The sequence below is a fragment of the Enhydra lutris genome, unplaced genomic scaffold (genome assembly GCF_002288905.1).
Source record: "Enhydra lutris kenyoni isolate GAN:26980312 unplaced genomic scaffold, ASM228890v2 scaffoldscaffold1, whole genome shotgun sequence".
Taxonomy (NCBI): domain Eukaryota; kingdom Metazoa; phylum Chordata; class Mammalia; order Carnivora; family Mustelidae; genus Enhydra; species Enhydra lutris.
The window spans coordinates 58,762,346-58,779,595 of NW_019154085.1; the positions used below are offsets into that span (position 1 = coordinate 58,762,346).

Genomic DNA, 17,250 nt, shown 5'->3' on the forward strand with positions numbered 1-17,250 from the left:
TAAAATGACAATCTATATGTAAATTATTGAAGTTGAGACTATTCACTTAATACCTCTTTACTGTAAATTTTATATTTTCATTTTTATAAATCCCAGTATTATCTATTTTTGAGTGATTAGGTAAGCACTGAATCTTTGTTATCTCATTAATTCATGATGTTTGATTTCCTTTTATAGTGACTTGATTGTATTTTTATGGAATTATTGCTGTGTGCCAGGTATTGTGTGATAAATATTTCAAGTTGTCTCATGTATTCTTTAGAAATTCTGGAGATCCCATTATTACTCCATTTTATCAATGAAAAGATAAAAAAAATTAGGGTCCAAGAGATTATTTTGCCCAAAATTATAGCATTATTAAGCAGCAGAACAAGGATATAAATCAGGTCTATAAAATTTCAGAGCTCAAGCTGTTTTACTGACTCTTTAATAGTAGACAATTAGAAACTATGTAATTAGAGGAACTCAGGATTGGCAAATGAGTATTCGAGGTCTTTGCAAGACTTTTTCTTACCTTATATGGATAGATATCATTCCCTTCAGTGTAAGTCATGATAAGGGGCTACGCATTTTATCTAAGTTCTCAATGGTTCACTGTACTATTTATAGTAGTTACTACATATTAAATGATTTTCCTCATACAGTGTTTGTTGATTTTGATTTTAAAAAGCAGTTTAGGGGCGCCTGGGTGGCTCAGTGGATTAAAGCCTCTGCCTTCGGCTCAGGTCATGATCCCAGGGTCCTGGGATCAAGCCCCGCATCGGGCTCTCTGCTCGGCAGGGAGCCTGCTTCCTCCTCTCTCTCTCTCTCTGCCTGCCTCTCTGCCTACTTGTGATCTCTATCTGTCAAAAAAAAAAAAAAAAAAAAAATCTTAAAAAGCAGTTTAGACAGACTCATTCCTCTCAGCTTTTGCAACATCCCTAGGACCAAAATTGAGACCTACATAAATAATTAAATATACTATATAATAAAGAATCCATAGCCCTCTGTATATTATGTAATCCTGTAAATGTTTAAAAATGTTAAAAAATGTCTGAAAGGTGGAAAATGATAACATGTATAATTTAAATGGAGAGTAGCTATATAGAAGTTAGTGATGAGCTCAACTCTAAACTTTAGTGAATAGTTTTTAAAATTCTGTTTTAGTTTATTTGTAAAATGTACATATTCAGATATTTTAAGCTTCAGTTCTCAAGTAGTAAAGTAGCAGCCTCTTACTTAAAGTTTTGTTATCTTGTATATTTAGCCCACAACTAGACTTGATCCAGCAGCAGATTTAGAAGTTAACTTAGCTTATAATATGATTATACTTCTTTAGGGCAAAAAGAATGATGACTTTGTGCAAAGTTATAAAACTACCATGCAACTATTACTACTTTTGAGAACCTGTTTTCTTATCATAATTTCTGTCAGTAAAATGTTCATATGTTATCTGCTAACTGGTAACAATCTTTGTGTTTGTTTGTTCTCTATTTTAAAAACATTAAAAGAAAAAAAAAACACTAATAACCCTTTAGTCCATATAAATCTTCACACTGGCTGAATTTTCTTGAGAAGTTTTTATTCAGTCTGATCAGAAATAACTTAGCAGCAGGTATTTCTTGAGTACGTATAATGTGCCTGTGTGCCAATGATTCTGGTATATAAAGTAGATTAAAACAACAGTCTTGGTCATTTTGAGAAGGTAAGTCATATACATTTAGTGTATGGCAGATAACATACATCTAGTGAGCCAGATAACATTCTGCCAATTATGTGCTGATAATCCTACATTGCATACTGATAGAATACAAATTACACTGATACTGCTTTATTTCTATAACTAAGTATTAAATTGGTTGCTAGAGAGAGAACTAATGCAACAAATACTTATTCAGAACCTTGTATGTGCCAATATGCAATAAAGTAGTACTTGTATAGCAATCATAGTAAATGCAAATTAGAAGAAGAGAAAAATTGGTATGACTGCACAAAGTGAGGGACGCTTGAACTGAGCTTTGATAGGTGGGCAAGACATCACTCCGACAAGAGAAATTTGTCTTTCTGGAGAAGAATGTAGAAATAATTCTATTCCAGGTGGTATACTTACTTACCTCTTTGTTCATGCTTTTTTCACAGATATATTAGAATGTAAAATGAATAGTTTTTGGTGGTGTTATTGTTGTCTTTATTCAATATTTCATTTAAAAAAAGATGGGGCTTTGAAAAGTAAATGCAAATGTAGGAGGAAAGAATTCGAGAATGAATATTATGAGCATTTACCTATTATTTTTCAGAGATTTATAAGGTTTTTTTTTTTCAGGGTAAGGGGGTGGGTCAAATATTTTACTTATCCAAAAGTTTTGTATTAGAAGCTTTAAGGTGGTGGAGATTTTAAACTACTCAAAAATAGTTTTGTCTTAACTTTTTCTTCTTACTGTGGAAAAATACGTATCATAATGGCAGGGCATAGAGTAATGAAGAGCACAAGCTTTGTGACCAGGGCTTCAGTCGAATCCCATTTTTATCTCTTTATCTCTTCTGGTATGACTTTGAGCAAGTTATCTAATCTTGAGCTTCAGTTTTGTCATCTATAAATCACGGCTTTTAGTACCCATCTCCTAGTATTATGAAGTGATATGTCATGATTAGAGTGTGCATGCTTTATAGGAGATGTGCAATAAATGACATTTTATTCTCAAGATTAAATTAATTGCTACTTAAATAGATTAACAACTAGCTTATTTTAAAATATAGGATATGAATATTTCTGAGAATTTTTTTAAAGAACAAGTCTGTAACTGTGTTGCTCACTTTAAGAAGGTAAGGGTAAGGGCGCCTGAGCGGCTCAGTGGGTTAATAAGCCTCTGCCTTCAGCTCGGGTCATGATCTCAGGGTCCTGGGGTTGAGCCACACATCGGGCTCTCTGCTCAGCGGGGAGCCTGCTTCCCCCCTCTCTCTGCCTGCTTGTCTCTTTGCCTGCTTGTGATCTCTGTCTGTCAAATAAATAAAGTCTTAAAAAAAAAAAAAGGTAAGGGTAATAACTACAAAAGAAATGAAAACTTGCTTGCCCTTGTGTTTTGTACCTCCTAATTTAAGAAGACTCTTTTGAATCAGCTGATTTTTTTATTGAGCACTTACTATTTTTCTGACATATTTCTCTAGGACATGCTGGTGGAGAGAAAAATAAATGCATTAAGATTCTGGCCTTTGAAATGATTAATGTCTCCCATCCAAGTACTAACCAGGCCCGACCCTACTTAGCTTCTGAGATCAGACAAGATTGATTGCATTCAGGGTGGTATAGCCATAGGCTGAAGATAGTGAAAGATATTTAGAATACCTGTTATTCGTAAGATTTTCTTTTGATCAGTATCCCATAAGGGTCAGTTAGGGCTTGATAGTCCTACTCTCAGATTGTATACACACACACACACCTTTTCTTCATCTAGTTTTCCAGATTGCAAGAGAAAAATAGAAAATAGGACACATAAAAATTCTATTTCCACTCCTAATATAGCTCTGTGAGCATACCCATCCAACACTTGGAACAAGTTTAGTTACTATATTATCTTTTGTTTGCTTCCTGTTTTACACTCTTATTATCAGAAATTGTCAGCTAGGAATGTTAAAGCAATTTTATGTTTGAAGTTCTAAGAAACATAAATCTTATACAGAACTAACACTTCTTAGTATAGTTCTTTTAATTTATAGTTTCTGTGTTTAATTTATAGTTTAAAGATTCTGTTTTAATAACATAGTCTTTGAGCTACTTTATTATTGTTTAGTACTTGCTATGTATTTTGAGTGATAGAAATCTGTTTCAAATTAATTCAAATTAAGCTGTTTTAGTAAAGATAAAGGAAAACCTTTAAAAGTCTTCCCATTATCTATAAGAAAATTATTTATTGACTTTTGATTCTGAAATACTTTTCTTTCCCCAGTCTAATGATGGGGATGATGCTTGGTCATTCACCAGATCCTTACTGTTGACTACAGTGTCACAGGCATACACTGTAGATATAAAGAACAAGATCTACTCCCTGTTAATGCCAGTATTGTACGAGCAAATGCAAACTATGACTTTACATAAGCCTTTCTATAGCCTATATGTTTTAATAAGTTTAATATGTTCTTATTGTTGTAATTTCCTAAAGAAGTTAAGATTGATTATGTTGCTAGATATTCTTGTAGGTCTTAGTTCATTCCTCCGTGATTATTCTTAGATGACTAGTAAGCTGATTAATAGATACCCACTGCCACTTTTTACATTCCAAATTGCTTTACTGGATGAGTTTTTGTTCTAAATTAAACACAGATCAGTGCTTTCTGATGTTTGGGTTTTTCAGTTCAGTATGCATTGGGAGAGTATTTTATGAATTCAGAACAGATCAGTGATAAATCGAAAGTGTGTATTTTGTAAACCTAGTTATTAGATTTTTATAGAAAACACATGCCCTCCCCCCTTTTTTGGAAGGAAAAATAAACATGAATGGTGAAACTTTATATAAAATGCTTTCTTTGGATATCTTGATTTCAATAGATATTTATTCTGTACTATATTATGTGTGCCAGGCACTCTGCTGGGGAATGGATATGTGATGGCGAATAAGATACAAACATTGCTGTCAAGTAACTGAATCTAATAGTACTCCTTTCTTGTGTTTGTGTTAGGAGAAAGTGTTGTATCAAATAGCTTGGTGATGAAGAGTACTAGCTTTGGCATGCTATGTATGTACAAATCATACTGGTATCACTTTGCTTGTTGTGTCATCTCATTTAATTTTTCCATGTTCTCTGAACCTCCATTTTCTCATCCATAAATTGTGAATATTAATACCTACCTCTCAGTATTTCAGAGGCTTACACAAGGTAATTTCTGTATAATAATTAATAAGCTCAATAAAAATATGTAAAAGTGATAAACAACCAAGTATTAACTCTTACATATTTTTCTTGCAAAAATGACCTTGCCTAGTGAGAGATGGTGGTTTGCATTTTTCTTAATGATGATGTTAAAGCACAAGCAATATATGTAAATCCTTTATTCCCCTTATCCATCTGCCTTACCACCTTGTTAATTGTTAACATGGTTGAGCTCTAACTTTTAGTCTCTAAAGCTTTTTATTTCTTTCCTTTTTGGGCAACTATCAAGAAGCATACCAACTGTATTGCTTTAGTTTTTATACCAGAAAGGAATCTGAAGTCACTTGTTCATTTTATATAGGTTGGGTAAGTAGCCACCAGATAGAATTGGTATTCTAAGTTGGTATCAGACCAGTGACTCAGAGGTGATAGTCTCTTGTAGCTCATAAATAGTCTAGTTCAGTTTTTAAGTTTAGTGTGTATTTGTCATGGTCTAGAAATATCTCTTATGCAGGAGTGTCAAGATTCTAGGGATATTGTGACTTTTTAAAAGATAGTATTTGGTATAACTGTATACTTAAAAAAAATATTTTTTCCTAAAGATTTATTTATGTGGGAGAGGGAGAGTGCTTGAGCAGGGGGAGAGGCAGAGTGAGAGGGAGAAACAGATCTCCACTGAGCCAGGAGCCTGACTCGGGGCTTGATCCTAGGACCTGGAGATCATGACCTGAGCCAAAGGCAGATGTTCAACCATCTGAGCCACCCAGGCGCCCCTAAAAAAAACTTTAATTAGGAATTTTTCTAAGGAAATAGATGTCTTTAAGTGTTTCTCCCTAATTTTCTTTTCTTTTTAAAATATTTTCTTTAAACAAAAATTTTCTTTATTTAAGTAGTCTCAATCCCCAGTGTGGGGCTTGAACTCACAACCCCACGATTAAGAGTTGCATGGTCTTTCGACTGAGCCAGCCAGATGCTCCCTCCCTAATTTTCTATTGATGTTTTTCATATGTCAAGTGTCTATGGATGCCACATTTATAATTCTGATGTAGTTTTGGGAGTAGCTCTTTTCTAACTTTAGCACTCTGTCGCACTAACAGTACTCTGCTCTGTTGACTAGGTCAGTTGGGGTGCTCCAAGAAGGAGGTTTCAAATGGGATTAGCTATGCAAAAGATTTATTTGGGTAAATACCTGTGATAGACACAGGGGACCGCAGTACAGGTGTGACTCTGTGGAAGGAGAAAGGGAAGGTAGAATTGGGAATTGGGTGGAATTGGGAAGGTAGGAACTGAATCAGGCTATACAGCATGTTTCTGAGAAAGGTGCAGCCAGACTGATGAGTTGCCCTTTAGAGGAATGCTTTCTCTTTGGAAGGAATGCCTAGTTTCTAGTACCCCCACTTTGTCATTGGCTGGGAGTAGTCCGAGGGAAACATGACCTGGGGTGAACTCCCAGTCAAAGGTGTAGCATGTGGAGGTGGTGAGTCAGCTATGCTCTCTCTGCAGCAGCTTCTGTTGAACGGAGGGCTGAGGCGGTCAGCTCTGTGACTGCCGCAGTTAATGACACTAAGAACTACAGTGGCAGGTATACATGTATTTTATTTAATCTTATCACCAGCTCTGTGAGGTGTCGTTCATGAGCAAATGGAGACATTGAGAGCGTAAATAACTTATCCCCATTGCTGAGTGAGCCAGTGGTAGAACCAGAATTGTAACTTAGGCAGGATTGTGACTCCAGTGGCTCAAGCATTTAAGTAGCTATATCTGACTACGTGCATACCCTAAAAATTTCTGAACTTTATGATTTAACTATATTCTTTTTATAAAGTTTTATGAATCTAAAAATGTCTAATTACCTTTTGCCGTACTAGTTTCTTAAGATCCATTTGTTTTCATTAAGGCATACATGTTCAGAACTTGTGGCTTTACTGTTTGAATTTTGATGCATGTCTTCACTTGTCAAAAAAAAGTAAATTATGCTAGTTACACCCCATCCCCCTTCTCTCCCAGTATATTGAAGTTGTACTACAGATCTCTAGCTACAGTAAGCAGTTCTCCAAGGATGAAGAAAGAAAATGTACATACACATAGGAATTTCTTTTCCAGAGCTAAAATTGACATTTTATAAATAATTTCCGTGTTGCAAACTTGAGACTAAGAAATCACAGCAATTCAGTGATATGCATTTGGCATGAGTCAGTTTTAGTTCTTAGTGCTTTTCATTGGAAATGGCATAAAAAGTAAGATTTCTTTGAATTTTTTATGCTATGGGCTTACAAGAGACAGAAGATGTTTTTCTCTTATAGATGCTTGGCAGTGCATGGCAGCAGAAGTAACGAAAGGGTCACAAACCCCCGCAGTACTTCCCAGGTCAAATGCACTCTTAATTTTTAAAGAATTTAGAAACAACCTAAGCAGTTGATAATAGGTCATTTCTAGGTGATAAAGGGTATTTGATATGGGGTGCTGCTTTTCTTTTACACCTAGCATTTTTTATAGTCATTTGGTGACTTTATGTTTTTAAATATGTAGTAACTGGTAACTGAATTACAACTTTTTTCTTTTTTTTGATATATGACATTGATTTTGAGGTCTTAAAATTTTTCTTTCAAGCTTTGTTTAAAAAAAATTCAGTTCATTTTATTTATAAGCACTTTCCATAGTCATTGACTTCAATATAAGTACAAGTGGAAATGCCTGAGGCAGCTACTGTTAGGAGAGAGAGACAGAGACAGAGGCAGTAACTACTGCCAAAAGTGTTTATGTGTTTTTCTTTCTGACACCTTTGTATTAATTTTAGGGGCTTCACAATATAGCCTCCTTTGAATGGAAAAATTGGGAAACATGGATTGATGCTTTAGAAATTTAGTCTAGTCTCTCAGTGACCTAGCAGCTGATATGAAAATATGAATTTGAAAATAAATAGCATATTGGGTAAACTGTACTATACTCATGAAAGAAGCCAAAAAATTATGGATTAGACGGAATTTGAAAATAATTACAGTTTTGAGTCCTAAACCAGATTCGTTATTAAAATGAAACGATAGGTTATTGACCCTTGGGTGTGCTTGGAATAAATATGGAACACAGTATTGTTTTTAAAAGTATTTTGCTTTTATAAGCTAAGACAGATGTACAAAAAAGATGCAGTTTTTATTTTGTATTGGCAGCTTCCAAATATTTAGTATCTATTTCCAAGAGTTGCAATTAGTAAAGCAACCATGGTACTGAAATCTGCACATCCCACAAGCTAATTATATTTGCAAGGTCAGAGTGAATACATATTTTCAGAAAAATAAAGGGTTATATAAATATGTGTCTTCTACTTGGCTGTTATATCACAGTTTGTTGATCTGGAGTATAATGTGTACAATTCACAAATTTGTCTGATAACAGAAAGTGGTGTGTGATTGTGTTTATTTTACTAACCAGTATATTCACAGCAATCACTTCCAAATATCTCTCCAGTAAAGATGTGTTAATTACAAAACAGACAAGGTCTTCTATTATATTAAAGCTACTAACAAGAAGACAGCAGGAATCACACATGTAAATAGCATCATCAACCCCTATTTTAGTCCTCTGTTTTGATCTGTGAGTTGCGCATAGACCAAAGGTGCTATTAAAGACTGAGTGTATGAAATAGGCAGCATTATATGAACAAAATTTATTCAACAAGAAAACAGACCTTTAACATGAATTTAACAAGCCTGAGAAATTATAAACTATCATATGCTGCAGATTCATGCAGTGATAATAAACAAAAAAGGAAAGTAAGAGGTTTCCCTAAGCTAGCCAAACTGCTAATGGTTTTGTTATAAGCTGTCTACTGTTGCAGTGACCTCTGAAAAGTCTCAAGGCACTTGTACCAGAAAAAATTAAATGGTCAGGCTGGTGGATAGAGATTCAGTCTGGTAGATAGGACTTCAGCATGGAAAGGAATTACGAAAGTCTGGCATCACATTCCTGAAAATAATCTTTACACTTTCATTTGAAAGTTTCTGTTATTACATGTTAATGAGGTAGTTTTGTGCAAAGTTTTTGGCTACATTACTGTTTGGATTTATAAGCTCTAAACTGGACTGGTTTAATGTATGTATACTTCAAAACAAACTGTTCAGAAGATTCATGTAGCTCCAAAAATGGATTCTTGCCCCTGTCCCCTTCCCCATACCTTAATTAATCTTTGGGGGTTCTTTTTGCAGTATATTGTATCTAAGATTTCCTTTCTGATCCATGGAGTGACCACTTTGCTGTCACTCTGTTGCATCATGCTGTAAATACATAAACATGGAGAAACGCCTTCAGTTTATACACACCTCCAAGTGCTCACCAGGGCTTTTTCTTGAATCTTACTGTGGCATAATTAACACCTTCTTCACCCATTGCTCATTAGTGCACTGGACATTAAGGAGTCGATTTTGATAGGTTGCTCTAAAGGAGGAACCCACTTATTCTCACAGTGCAAAAGGCAATTATAAAATTGTACAGATTAAAATGTAGACTATATTGCCATATTTATATTTTTATTGCGTACTAAATCTAATTTTGGTCTGCAGGTTGTTGAACATGTTAGTTTCCTTAAGACAGTTGCTATAGCAATGGTAGCAAATTCCTTTAATCTTGGTGTAGTTAAAGTATTCTTTTCTATTGGCTATCATATTGCTATTCAGGAATTGTCATAGATCTAAGCATGTCATTTCACATAGGCCATCATTTATTATTTGAGTAGTATATTTTTAAACTTTTTCTCATTTTTTTAATAGAGTTTAATTTTTTTGTTCTGGATTTGTTTCTGACTGATCATAAATACCTACTTAGCTGGTATTTTCATTTTCTTTTTATGAAGTTTCACACCTGCTTATAATATTCCAGAGAAATATTATGGAGATTTTCGCATGTAAAATAGCTGCCTGCTGTTCTAGTTTGAAAGTGTTCAGTATAAAACAATATATAGGCATTTTGTTGTGATATGTGATGGAATTTTTGTAGTTTTGTAGGATCGGTTTTTTCCCTGCAAATGATTTTACGGAAATCTTAAAATGGAATCAAAGTATTCTAAGAACAATTGGGCTAAAACGATGCTTGGCTCTTAAATTTACCACAGTCCTTAAATGGTGGCAGTTCTTAATCCTGAATTTATTTAAGTACATCTATTAAAATGGTCACTTCTGGGGCGCCTGGGTGGCTCAGTCGTTAAGCAGCGGCTGCCTTCAGCTCAGGTCATGGTCCCAGGGTCCTGGGATTGAGCCCCACACTGGGCTCCCTGCTCAGCAGGAAGCCTGCTTTTCCCTCTCCTTATGTTCCCACTCTCACTGTTTCTCTCTGTTAAATGAATAAATAAAATATTAAAAAAGATCTTTTGCTTACATTTTATATATTTATTTTTCACATTTTAAGTGCTTTTTAGTAGAAAATTTTACTTCTATATTTTTAAGCAAGTGTTTGAAATTTGATAATATCTGGGGTGCCTGGGTGGCTCAGTGAGTTAAGCCTCTGCCTTCGGCTCAGGTCATGATCTCAGGGTCCTGGGATTGAGCCCCATGTTGGACACTCTGCTCAGTGGGGAGCCTGCCTCCCCCTCTCGCTCTCTGCCTGCCTCTCTGCCTACTTGTGATCTCTGTCTGTCAAATAAATAAATAAAATCTTTTTTAAAAAACTATGATAATATGTGATTAAAGCATGTCTAATATTAGTACCTATTTTTATTGTTTTTTAAAAATAAATGACAAAAATATAAGTAAAAGCAAGAAGTATAAACCCAGGCCATATTTATTTATATATAAATGTTAAAGTTAAGTCTGAATTACAGTTATATAGAAAGAAAAAGGAGTTTTCACAAACTATTAAATCATGTATGTTCTGGGAATACTTGATTTTATTTTGAGGCAAGAGGACTCTGGGGAAATTCAAACTGTTAGAAATAAAAGCAAAATTTCATAGTTGATTTTTGTGGTTGTTGTTGTTGGCCTGCCAGAGTGGACACTTGTAATGCTTTTTGGTCTGTTTGTTCCCTTTGTACTATTTGTTGACCCTCTGTGGTAGCCTTTTAGAAAGTGTGACTTTTTCTTTCTTTAGATCTTGTTCTTTAGTATACAGCATGTATACATACTTCCTACAAACATACTTTTCAGACTTGATTAGATTTAATTTGGCTTAACTTGAAAATAAATTTGCTTTTCTCCTCTTATTCAACTACTTGCTCCGCTGTACTCAAACTATATGGAAACAGGAAACAGTCTAGTTGATGATAACTTTTATAATGTTAATCTCAGTTAAAGCACTTTTAAGGCAAATCTAGAAAAATGTATTATCCTGCTTTAAGATTTTTTTATGTGACAGAAGTATTGAGTTTATTCTCTAGGTAATTGATTTAAATTCCCGGAAAGAAGCATCTGTCTTAAAGTCCCAGTGCTTTACATAAAACTTCACATTTAAAAGCTTTAACGAGTTCTTTCAAATCCATGATAATGAACAGAACAAAGTGTTCAGATAATATGTGATTCTTGTTAAATATCTTAATATATAAGAGCTAACAGATGATACTGTATTACGTAAGTTTGAACTCTTTTTATACAGAAATTGAATACACTTAGAAAAAGATGATACCTATCGTTACGTCTTTACTCTGAACTCATGGCCATCTCAGTCTATACTGTGTTCCTGGCCTAAACCACAGATGACCTTGGTTTTCTTGTGTTTGCCTCCTATTCTTGACAGTGGCTTGGCTATTTAAGGCCATCAGACAAGGTATAAAGTCTTTTATAGTCACAAGAAGTAAAAGGTATCTGACTAGAAGAGAATACAGGAGCAAGTGCCTTGCTGGCTGTAATTTTGTTGTCATTTCAAGTACTGTGGGAGTATAATTGATGTGACAGGGCTGGGCTTTACATGTGGTCCCTTAGCTTGTGCTCACTTTCAGTTTTAGTTTCTCTTTGTCATTCATTTTGATTAGGTAAAATTTAGGTGACAAACATATGCACACCAATGGAGGCTGTTTGCTGTGTAAGTTTTAATAATGATGTATTTCGATAATAAAGATGCAAAGTTAGTATTTTTCTTTACTGCTTCATGAAAATTGCAATAATTGGTGTCACCTTACATTACAAGATAGAGGGTGGTGTGCTGATGGCACAGTCAGCAGGAGGTTCTTTTTTATTAATATTATAATTAAATGATTTTCTGGAAATAGGCCAGAAACAGATGCAAGTTGATCATGCCTGTCCACTGTTGCTTGGCATCATCACTTGCTTTTTAAAAAGAATTGACCTGACACCTTATTTTTACAGGTTGTTATTGATGCCTTCAGATTGATCAATGCTAATATGATGGTCTTAGGACATGAACCAAGACAAACAACCTCAAATCTGGGTCATTTAAACAAGCCATCTATCCAGGTAATGCCTGTATTTGATAATGTGTTAAAACTGTTTTAATTTTAAAAGCCTATTATAAATGGCCATTTTAAGATCTAATACATAGCATTTTAATTTGTTTGCAGTTAATTTTTCTTGTGCTTGAGAAGATTATGGAAACACTTGCAGAAATTAGGTTTGCTCATTTATGAGTCCATTTTCAGTGGAGCCTTTAAACTTCCCTAACATAGTTTGAGGATACTCTTTTAGGGAGCATAGTAGAGTCTTTATCTTGAGAGTACCTTATGGCTTTGTATGGTTAACACTGTAGTAAAGGACTGATACAAGTTTTGGGTAGAGTGCATTAGGGGTATCATTATTGATTGGTTAGTGGACATTTCTCAGCATTAAAAATGGGATAATCAATACACTATAAGAGACAGAAACATTTCCTTTTAAATGGTACTGAAAACTTTCTGCCTTTTTTTGGTTTACTCTCCACATTTAAAATAAATCCTACAACACATATCTGTATTGTTACTTTTGATTCATTTATATCTTGTTCTAATGTCAGCTGCCATTATTATAGTTAATGCAAGAGTTTAATATCCTCCCGAGTGATTAATGGGGTTTTTTTTGTATCATTCACATGTCTCATTGTTTTTACACAAATCTTCATTGTCTGCAAAGACTATTTTAAATGTGTTTTTAAAGGCACCACAACCTGTGTCTGTATAGTTAATTGCTTCTCTGAAGATTAATTAAATGGACAGAAATACCATGTTTGGTTAAATAGAACACATAGGACAAAGACATTATAGTAGCTATTGCTTCTTGCCTTCTGAAACCTGGCTCTGTCATATGATTGTCTTTGGGGAGTTATGGCTTTGACAGTTAACCATGGTTAAGTCTGGGTCACACTCTGATAACTTTACACCTTTAGACACTTACTTTTGCAGCAGTCACTCATTTGAAATCTTCATCAGAGTGAAACCTTTTGTTTCAAAGGATTGAGGTGTGTTGCTTTTGAATAAAATTGTTTTACAAGTCAGGGAAAACTGTGAAGTTTAATGAGTATGAAAGAAGCTACCAGTGTTTTGATTGGGTACAGACAAGCCCATGCTTGTATGTTCCAGGAGAATATATGTTTAGCCTGTGATAATGACCTTTCTTAGAAACCCCCATAGTATCATACCACTTCATTATTTTTTTTTTGCCAAAGGTTAAGTAGCATCTCACAATCCAAGGTCATTGTGATTACTACGTGGTATAATTCTGCCAGAAATTTTTACTAATTGCAAGTGAACAGCCACCTGTTGATGATTTCATCTTTTAAATGTAAAACCTGCTTTTTAACTTCATAAATTGAGTAAAATCAATATTAAAATTTGTTCTTTTTCCTATAGTAGTCCAGTTTGTGTTTTTTAGTCCTACCTTATAGTTCATAACTTAAGGTGGACCTTGTAAAGCAAGTTCCAAACCCAAGTTAAAAGGACCTGGGTGTATAATACCTACAGCATCATTGTTTTTCCTTTCATTTTAGTTTGTTTTGCCTTCTAATTAAAATCCATAAATACATTTATTTCACACTTTATATAGCGCCCATCAGAATGACATCTATCTGGGTGCTTTACAGTTTTAAGACAGTTCAATACTAAACCACTTAAATAGGACCAAGCCAACAAGTAACAGAACAAAGCCACACTTTAAAACTATTTCTTAGTTTTCTAAGATAAGCTAGAAAGAAAGCAACCCAGAAGAACCTGAAGTGACTGGTAATATTTATAATAGAATTTTGACATATGTTAGTAGAATCTTTGACTCAGGGATCAGAAGCCTTTCCAAAGGCGTTTTGTTTTGAAGGAAAATGAGTTCGTGTTAAGAGGGTCATTGCACCTAAACCAACTTTCTAGTAGTAGGGATAGAAACTTGACAGCAACTATCAGCACTTATGCTGATGGCGACTAATGCTTTTCTAACACTGATTTTTTACTACTGTACTTATTGTAGTGGGGGAAATTATGCTTATATTGTAGACTACTGTTTAGTAAATTGAGGAAAGTTTAAAATGTGTTAAGAAAAAGATTATAAAATAGGATTTACCAGTTCTCCTCTTTGCAAATACGTATTTTATAAACTGTGCCTATTTATCTGTACAAAGATGTTAATGATTACTACCTTTGGTGGTAATGGAATTTTTTTCTTGTTTTTCCTTTTCCATATTTCTTAAAACTTTCTACAATGAAACATACATTACTTACAGGAAATGTTATTTTTAAAGCACTAAAACAATGTTGGAAATATCTGTAAGAAAAAACGAATAGACAAAGTTTATCTTAACTTTCATGTTTTAAATAAGGGAAGCCATTAATAATCCTGATAGGGAGGCAGAGGTATGATGCTTACATTCTAGGCTTTTGTTTTAATGTACAAGACTTTGTATTATTTTGTACTTGGAACATTTACCATTATTGTCAAACATAGGATTGAGGGTTAACAAGAATTTATTTTAGTAATTAAAAATTTTAAACTATTCCACTTAAAAAGTGTTCAAAGCATTTCCGATCCTTAGGAGCAATAGCATAAGTGAAGATTGGGTTGTCAACTGCATGGAAATTTTGTAACTATTGATGCACAGATACATTGTGCAAGGCCTGTGAGCCTCTAAGTGTAGTCCTGCTTACAATTGCATTGTCTAACAGAGTTAAGCTATTTGAAAAGCATCAGTAGTTACTGTAAGTTATAAAACGGTTGCTCTGGAAGGAACCATTGTGCCATTTTGTAGGTGAGGGAACTTTGTAGTGAGTTAACGTAGGAACTGGCATCATAATCTGGACTCCTGGTTCTTTATACTATACTTGGAAATTAATTAAATAATTAATTTTAGCAGAGGTATATATTTATTCAGTTCAAAATTCACAAGTTACAAAAAGGTATTTAACAGAAACTCTCTTCTCCTTTTGCCTTTTGCAATCCAGTTCTCCACTCTTGAGGGAACAATAAAATACATTTTGTTTCTTTTCAGAGTTATTATATTTATGTAAGGAAAACTCCATTTATTTAAAAATATGATGTAATTGATATTATTCAGCCCCACATTTTCACTTTATCAGTGTAAAATAATTTAAAACACACAAACCTACCTCTGGATCTAAATAAACACTCCTTTTTTAAGAGCATGGAACTTTTTTGATTGATCAAGAACCTCTCCAAAGGTTATTATTATTTTATAGTTTGTAAGCTGTGTATTTGTAATATGCCTGCTTTTCCATAGCAGTGGGTATATGGAGATATGACTTAAATCTCGGGGCACCTGGGTAGCTCAGTGGGTTAAAGCCTCTGCCTTCAGCTCAGGTCATGATCCCAGGGTCCTGGAATCAAGCCCCATTGTCCGGCTCTCTGCTTCGTGGGGAGTCTGCTTCTCCCATTCCCACTCCCCCTGCTTGTGTTCCCTTGCTGTGTCTCTCTCTGTCAAATAAATAAATAAAATTTTAAAAAAAGTAACTTAAATCTCTTCTCAGTAGTCTGGGCGGTGTCAGTGAAGTATGATGAGGGTAAAGTTTTAGTTGTTTGTAGTTATTTGACACAGGCATATATAGGGAGCCATTTAAGTAAAGGATCTTATCTTAGGATCTGTTGTCAAAAATCCCTTTACATAAAATACCGTCTTACACAATTCATTCCAACCTGATAGCTGGTTGCTTCTCATAAACTGCTTATATCTTTATCCCATAGTTTCTACCGCCTTTGCTCATACATCACTACAGTTCTAAGTTTATTACTTTCCCTTCTTGCTATTATTTATCCTGTAGTGGTTTAGACCGTCTTGAACATTCTTTGCGATTAGGTATCTAGTCTCCCAAAGATATTTGTACTTAAGTTTAATAAATCACATGAATGAACAAATACAGAAATATGAGTAATTCAAATGGTGATTGATTTTAAAGTTGATTTCACTGTAATGATTATTTGTTTTGAATTTGTCATACTAACAAAATTATGAAGCTCTACTCTAAAGATTAACTAAAGCAGCATGGAAATAATCAGGAAGTTAATCAACAGGATCTCAAAACACCCCTTTGTCTGTCGTCCTCTAAACCATTCTTTATCTAGGATAGCCCCTTAGACTGGTAATAAGTACCAACCTAGGCAGAACTTCCTTCCTGAAAGGTTAGCAAGGTTTGACAAAGAAAACAAGGGTCAGGATATAGAAGAGGCAAATAAATAAACTCACTGCTGTTAGTAAATTCAAAAGGTATTGTCCTAGAAACAGTGCTGTAGTAAGCGACTAGTTTCCTGGATCAACCACTGAAAGCATATTTAGCCCACAGTATATAATATTATAGAATAGATCAGGCTATAAGAATGCTCCTATGAGAAACTCTTGGGAGATTTTAAATGGCCAATTAGTGAATGAGTTTGGGTAATGTATCCTGTTTTAATGAAGAATTGCCTAAATTTTCCCCATCATATGTTTGTTAATTGTAAATTAAGAAGTTAAGTAATGATGTTTTAAGAAATTTCCTAGCTGTCTCCTTTATCTGCTTGACATACTATGGCATTTGCTAGTATATTCTGTGTAATTTGCAATTTGACCCCTCCAAAAGGTTGCTTCTCCCTCTTGATAAATCTACTCTTTTGTTTAGCATATGCTGCCTCAACCTGTTGATGAAATTGCTTAATTTGAAAGAATTTATTATTCACTGAGGCTGTGTTTTTTGGGGGCTCATGTGAAAGGAGGATTGTATATGGCCAGTTGTGGTTTGGAGTGTACTGGGGGTACACAGCCCATGAGTAAGTGAAATTGAAAGAGTGCTTGAGGATATCCTTTTATTTAAACTTACGTATTTTTTAATCATTGTATCTCCTAATCTTTCATGCTGCCTGTTAGTTTTACTGATTTTGTCTAAATAATGTCATTAAAAATCAAGTAGGTAGTGCCTTCAAATACCAAACTCTATATTTTAGCAGTAGAGTTAATCTCTAAAATGTGGACTGTGGGCCCACTAGCCAATTTCTTTCTTTCTTTCTTTTTTTTTTTTTTTTTTTTTTT

At 34.3% G+C, this 17,250-nt stretch overlaps 1 protein-coding gene across 1 annotated transcript in view; it reads left to right on the forward strand.

The window, feature by feature from the left end:
- The window catches only part of LOC111140976 (proteasome 26S subunit, non-ATPase 14), a 101,228-nt gene that overhangs the window by 63,831 nt on the left and 20,147 nt on the right, over window positions 1–17,250 (forward strand). Inside the window, exon 9 of the mRNA XM_022493267.1 lies at window positions 12,132–12,239. Within this exon, the coding sequence (XP_022348975.1) occupies window positions 12,132–12,239 (108 nt within the window). The remainder of the gene's footprint in view (window positions 1–12,131; window positions 12,240–17,250) is intronic.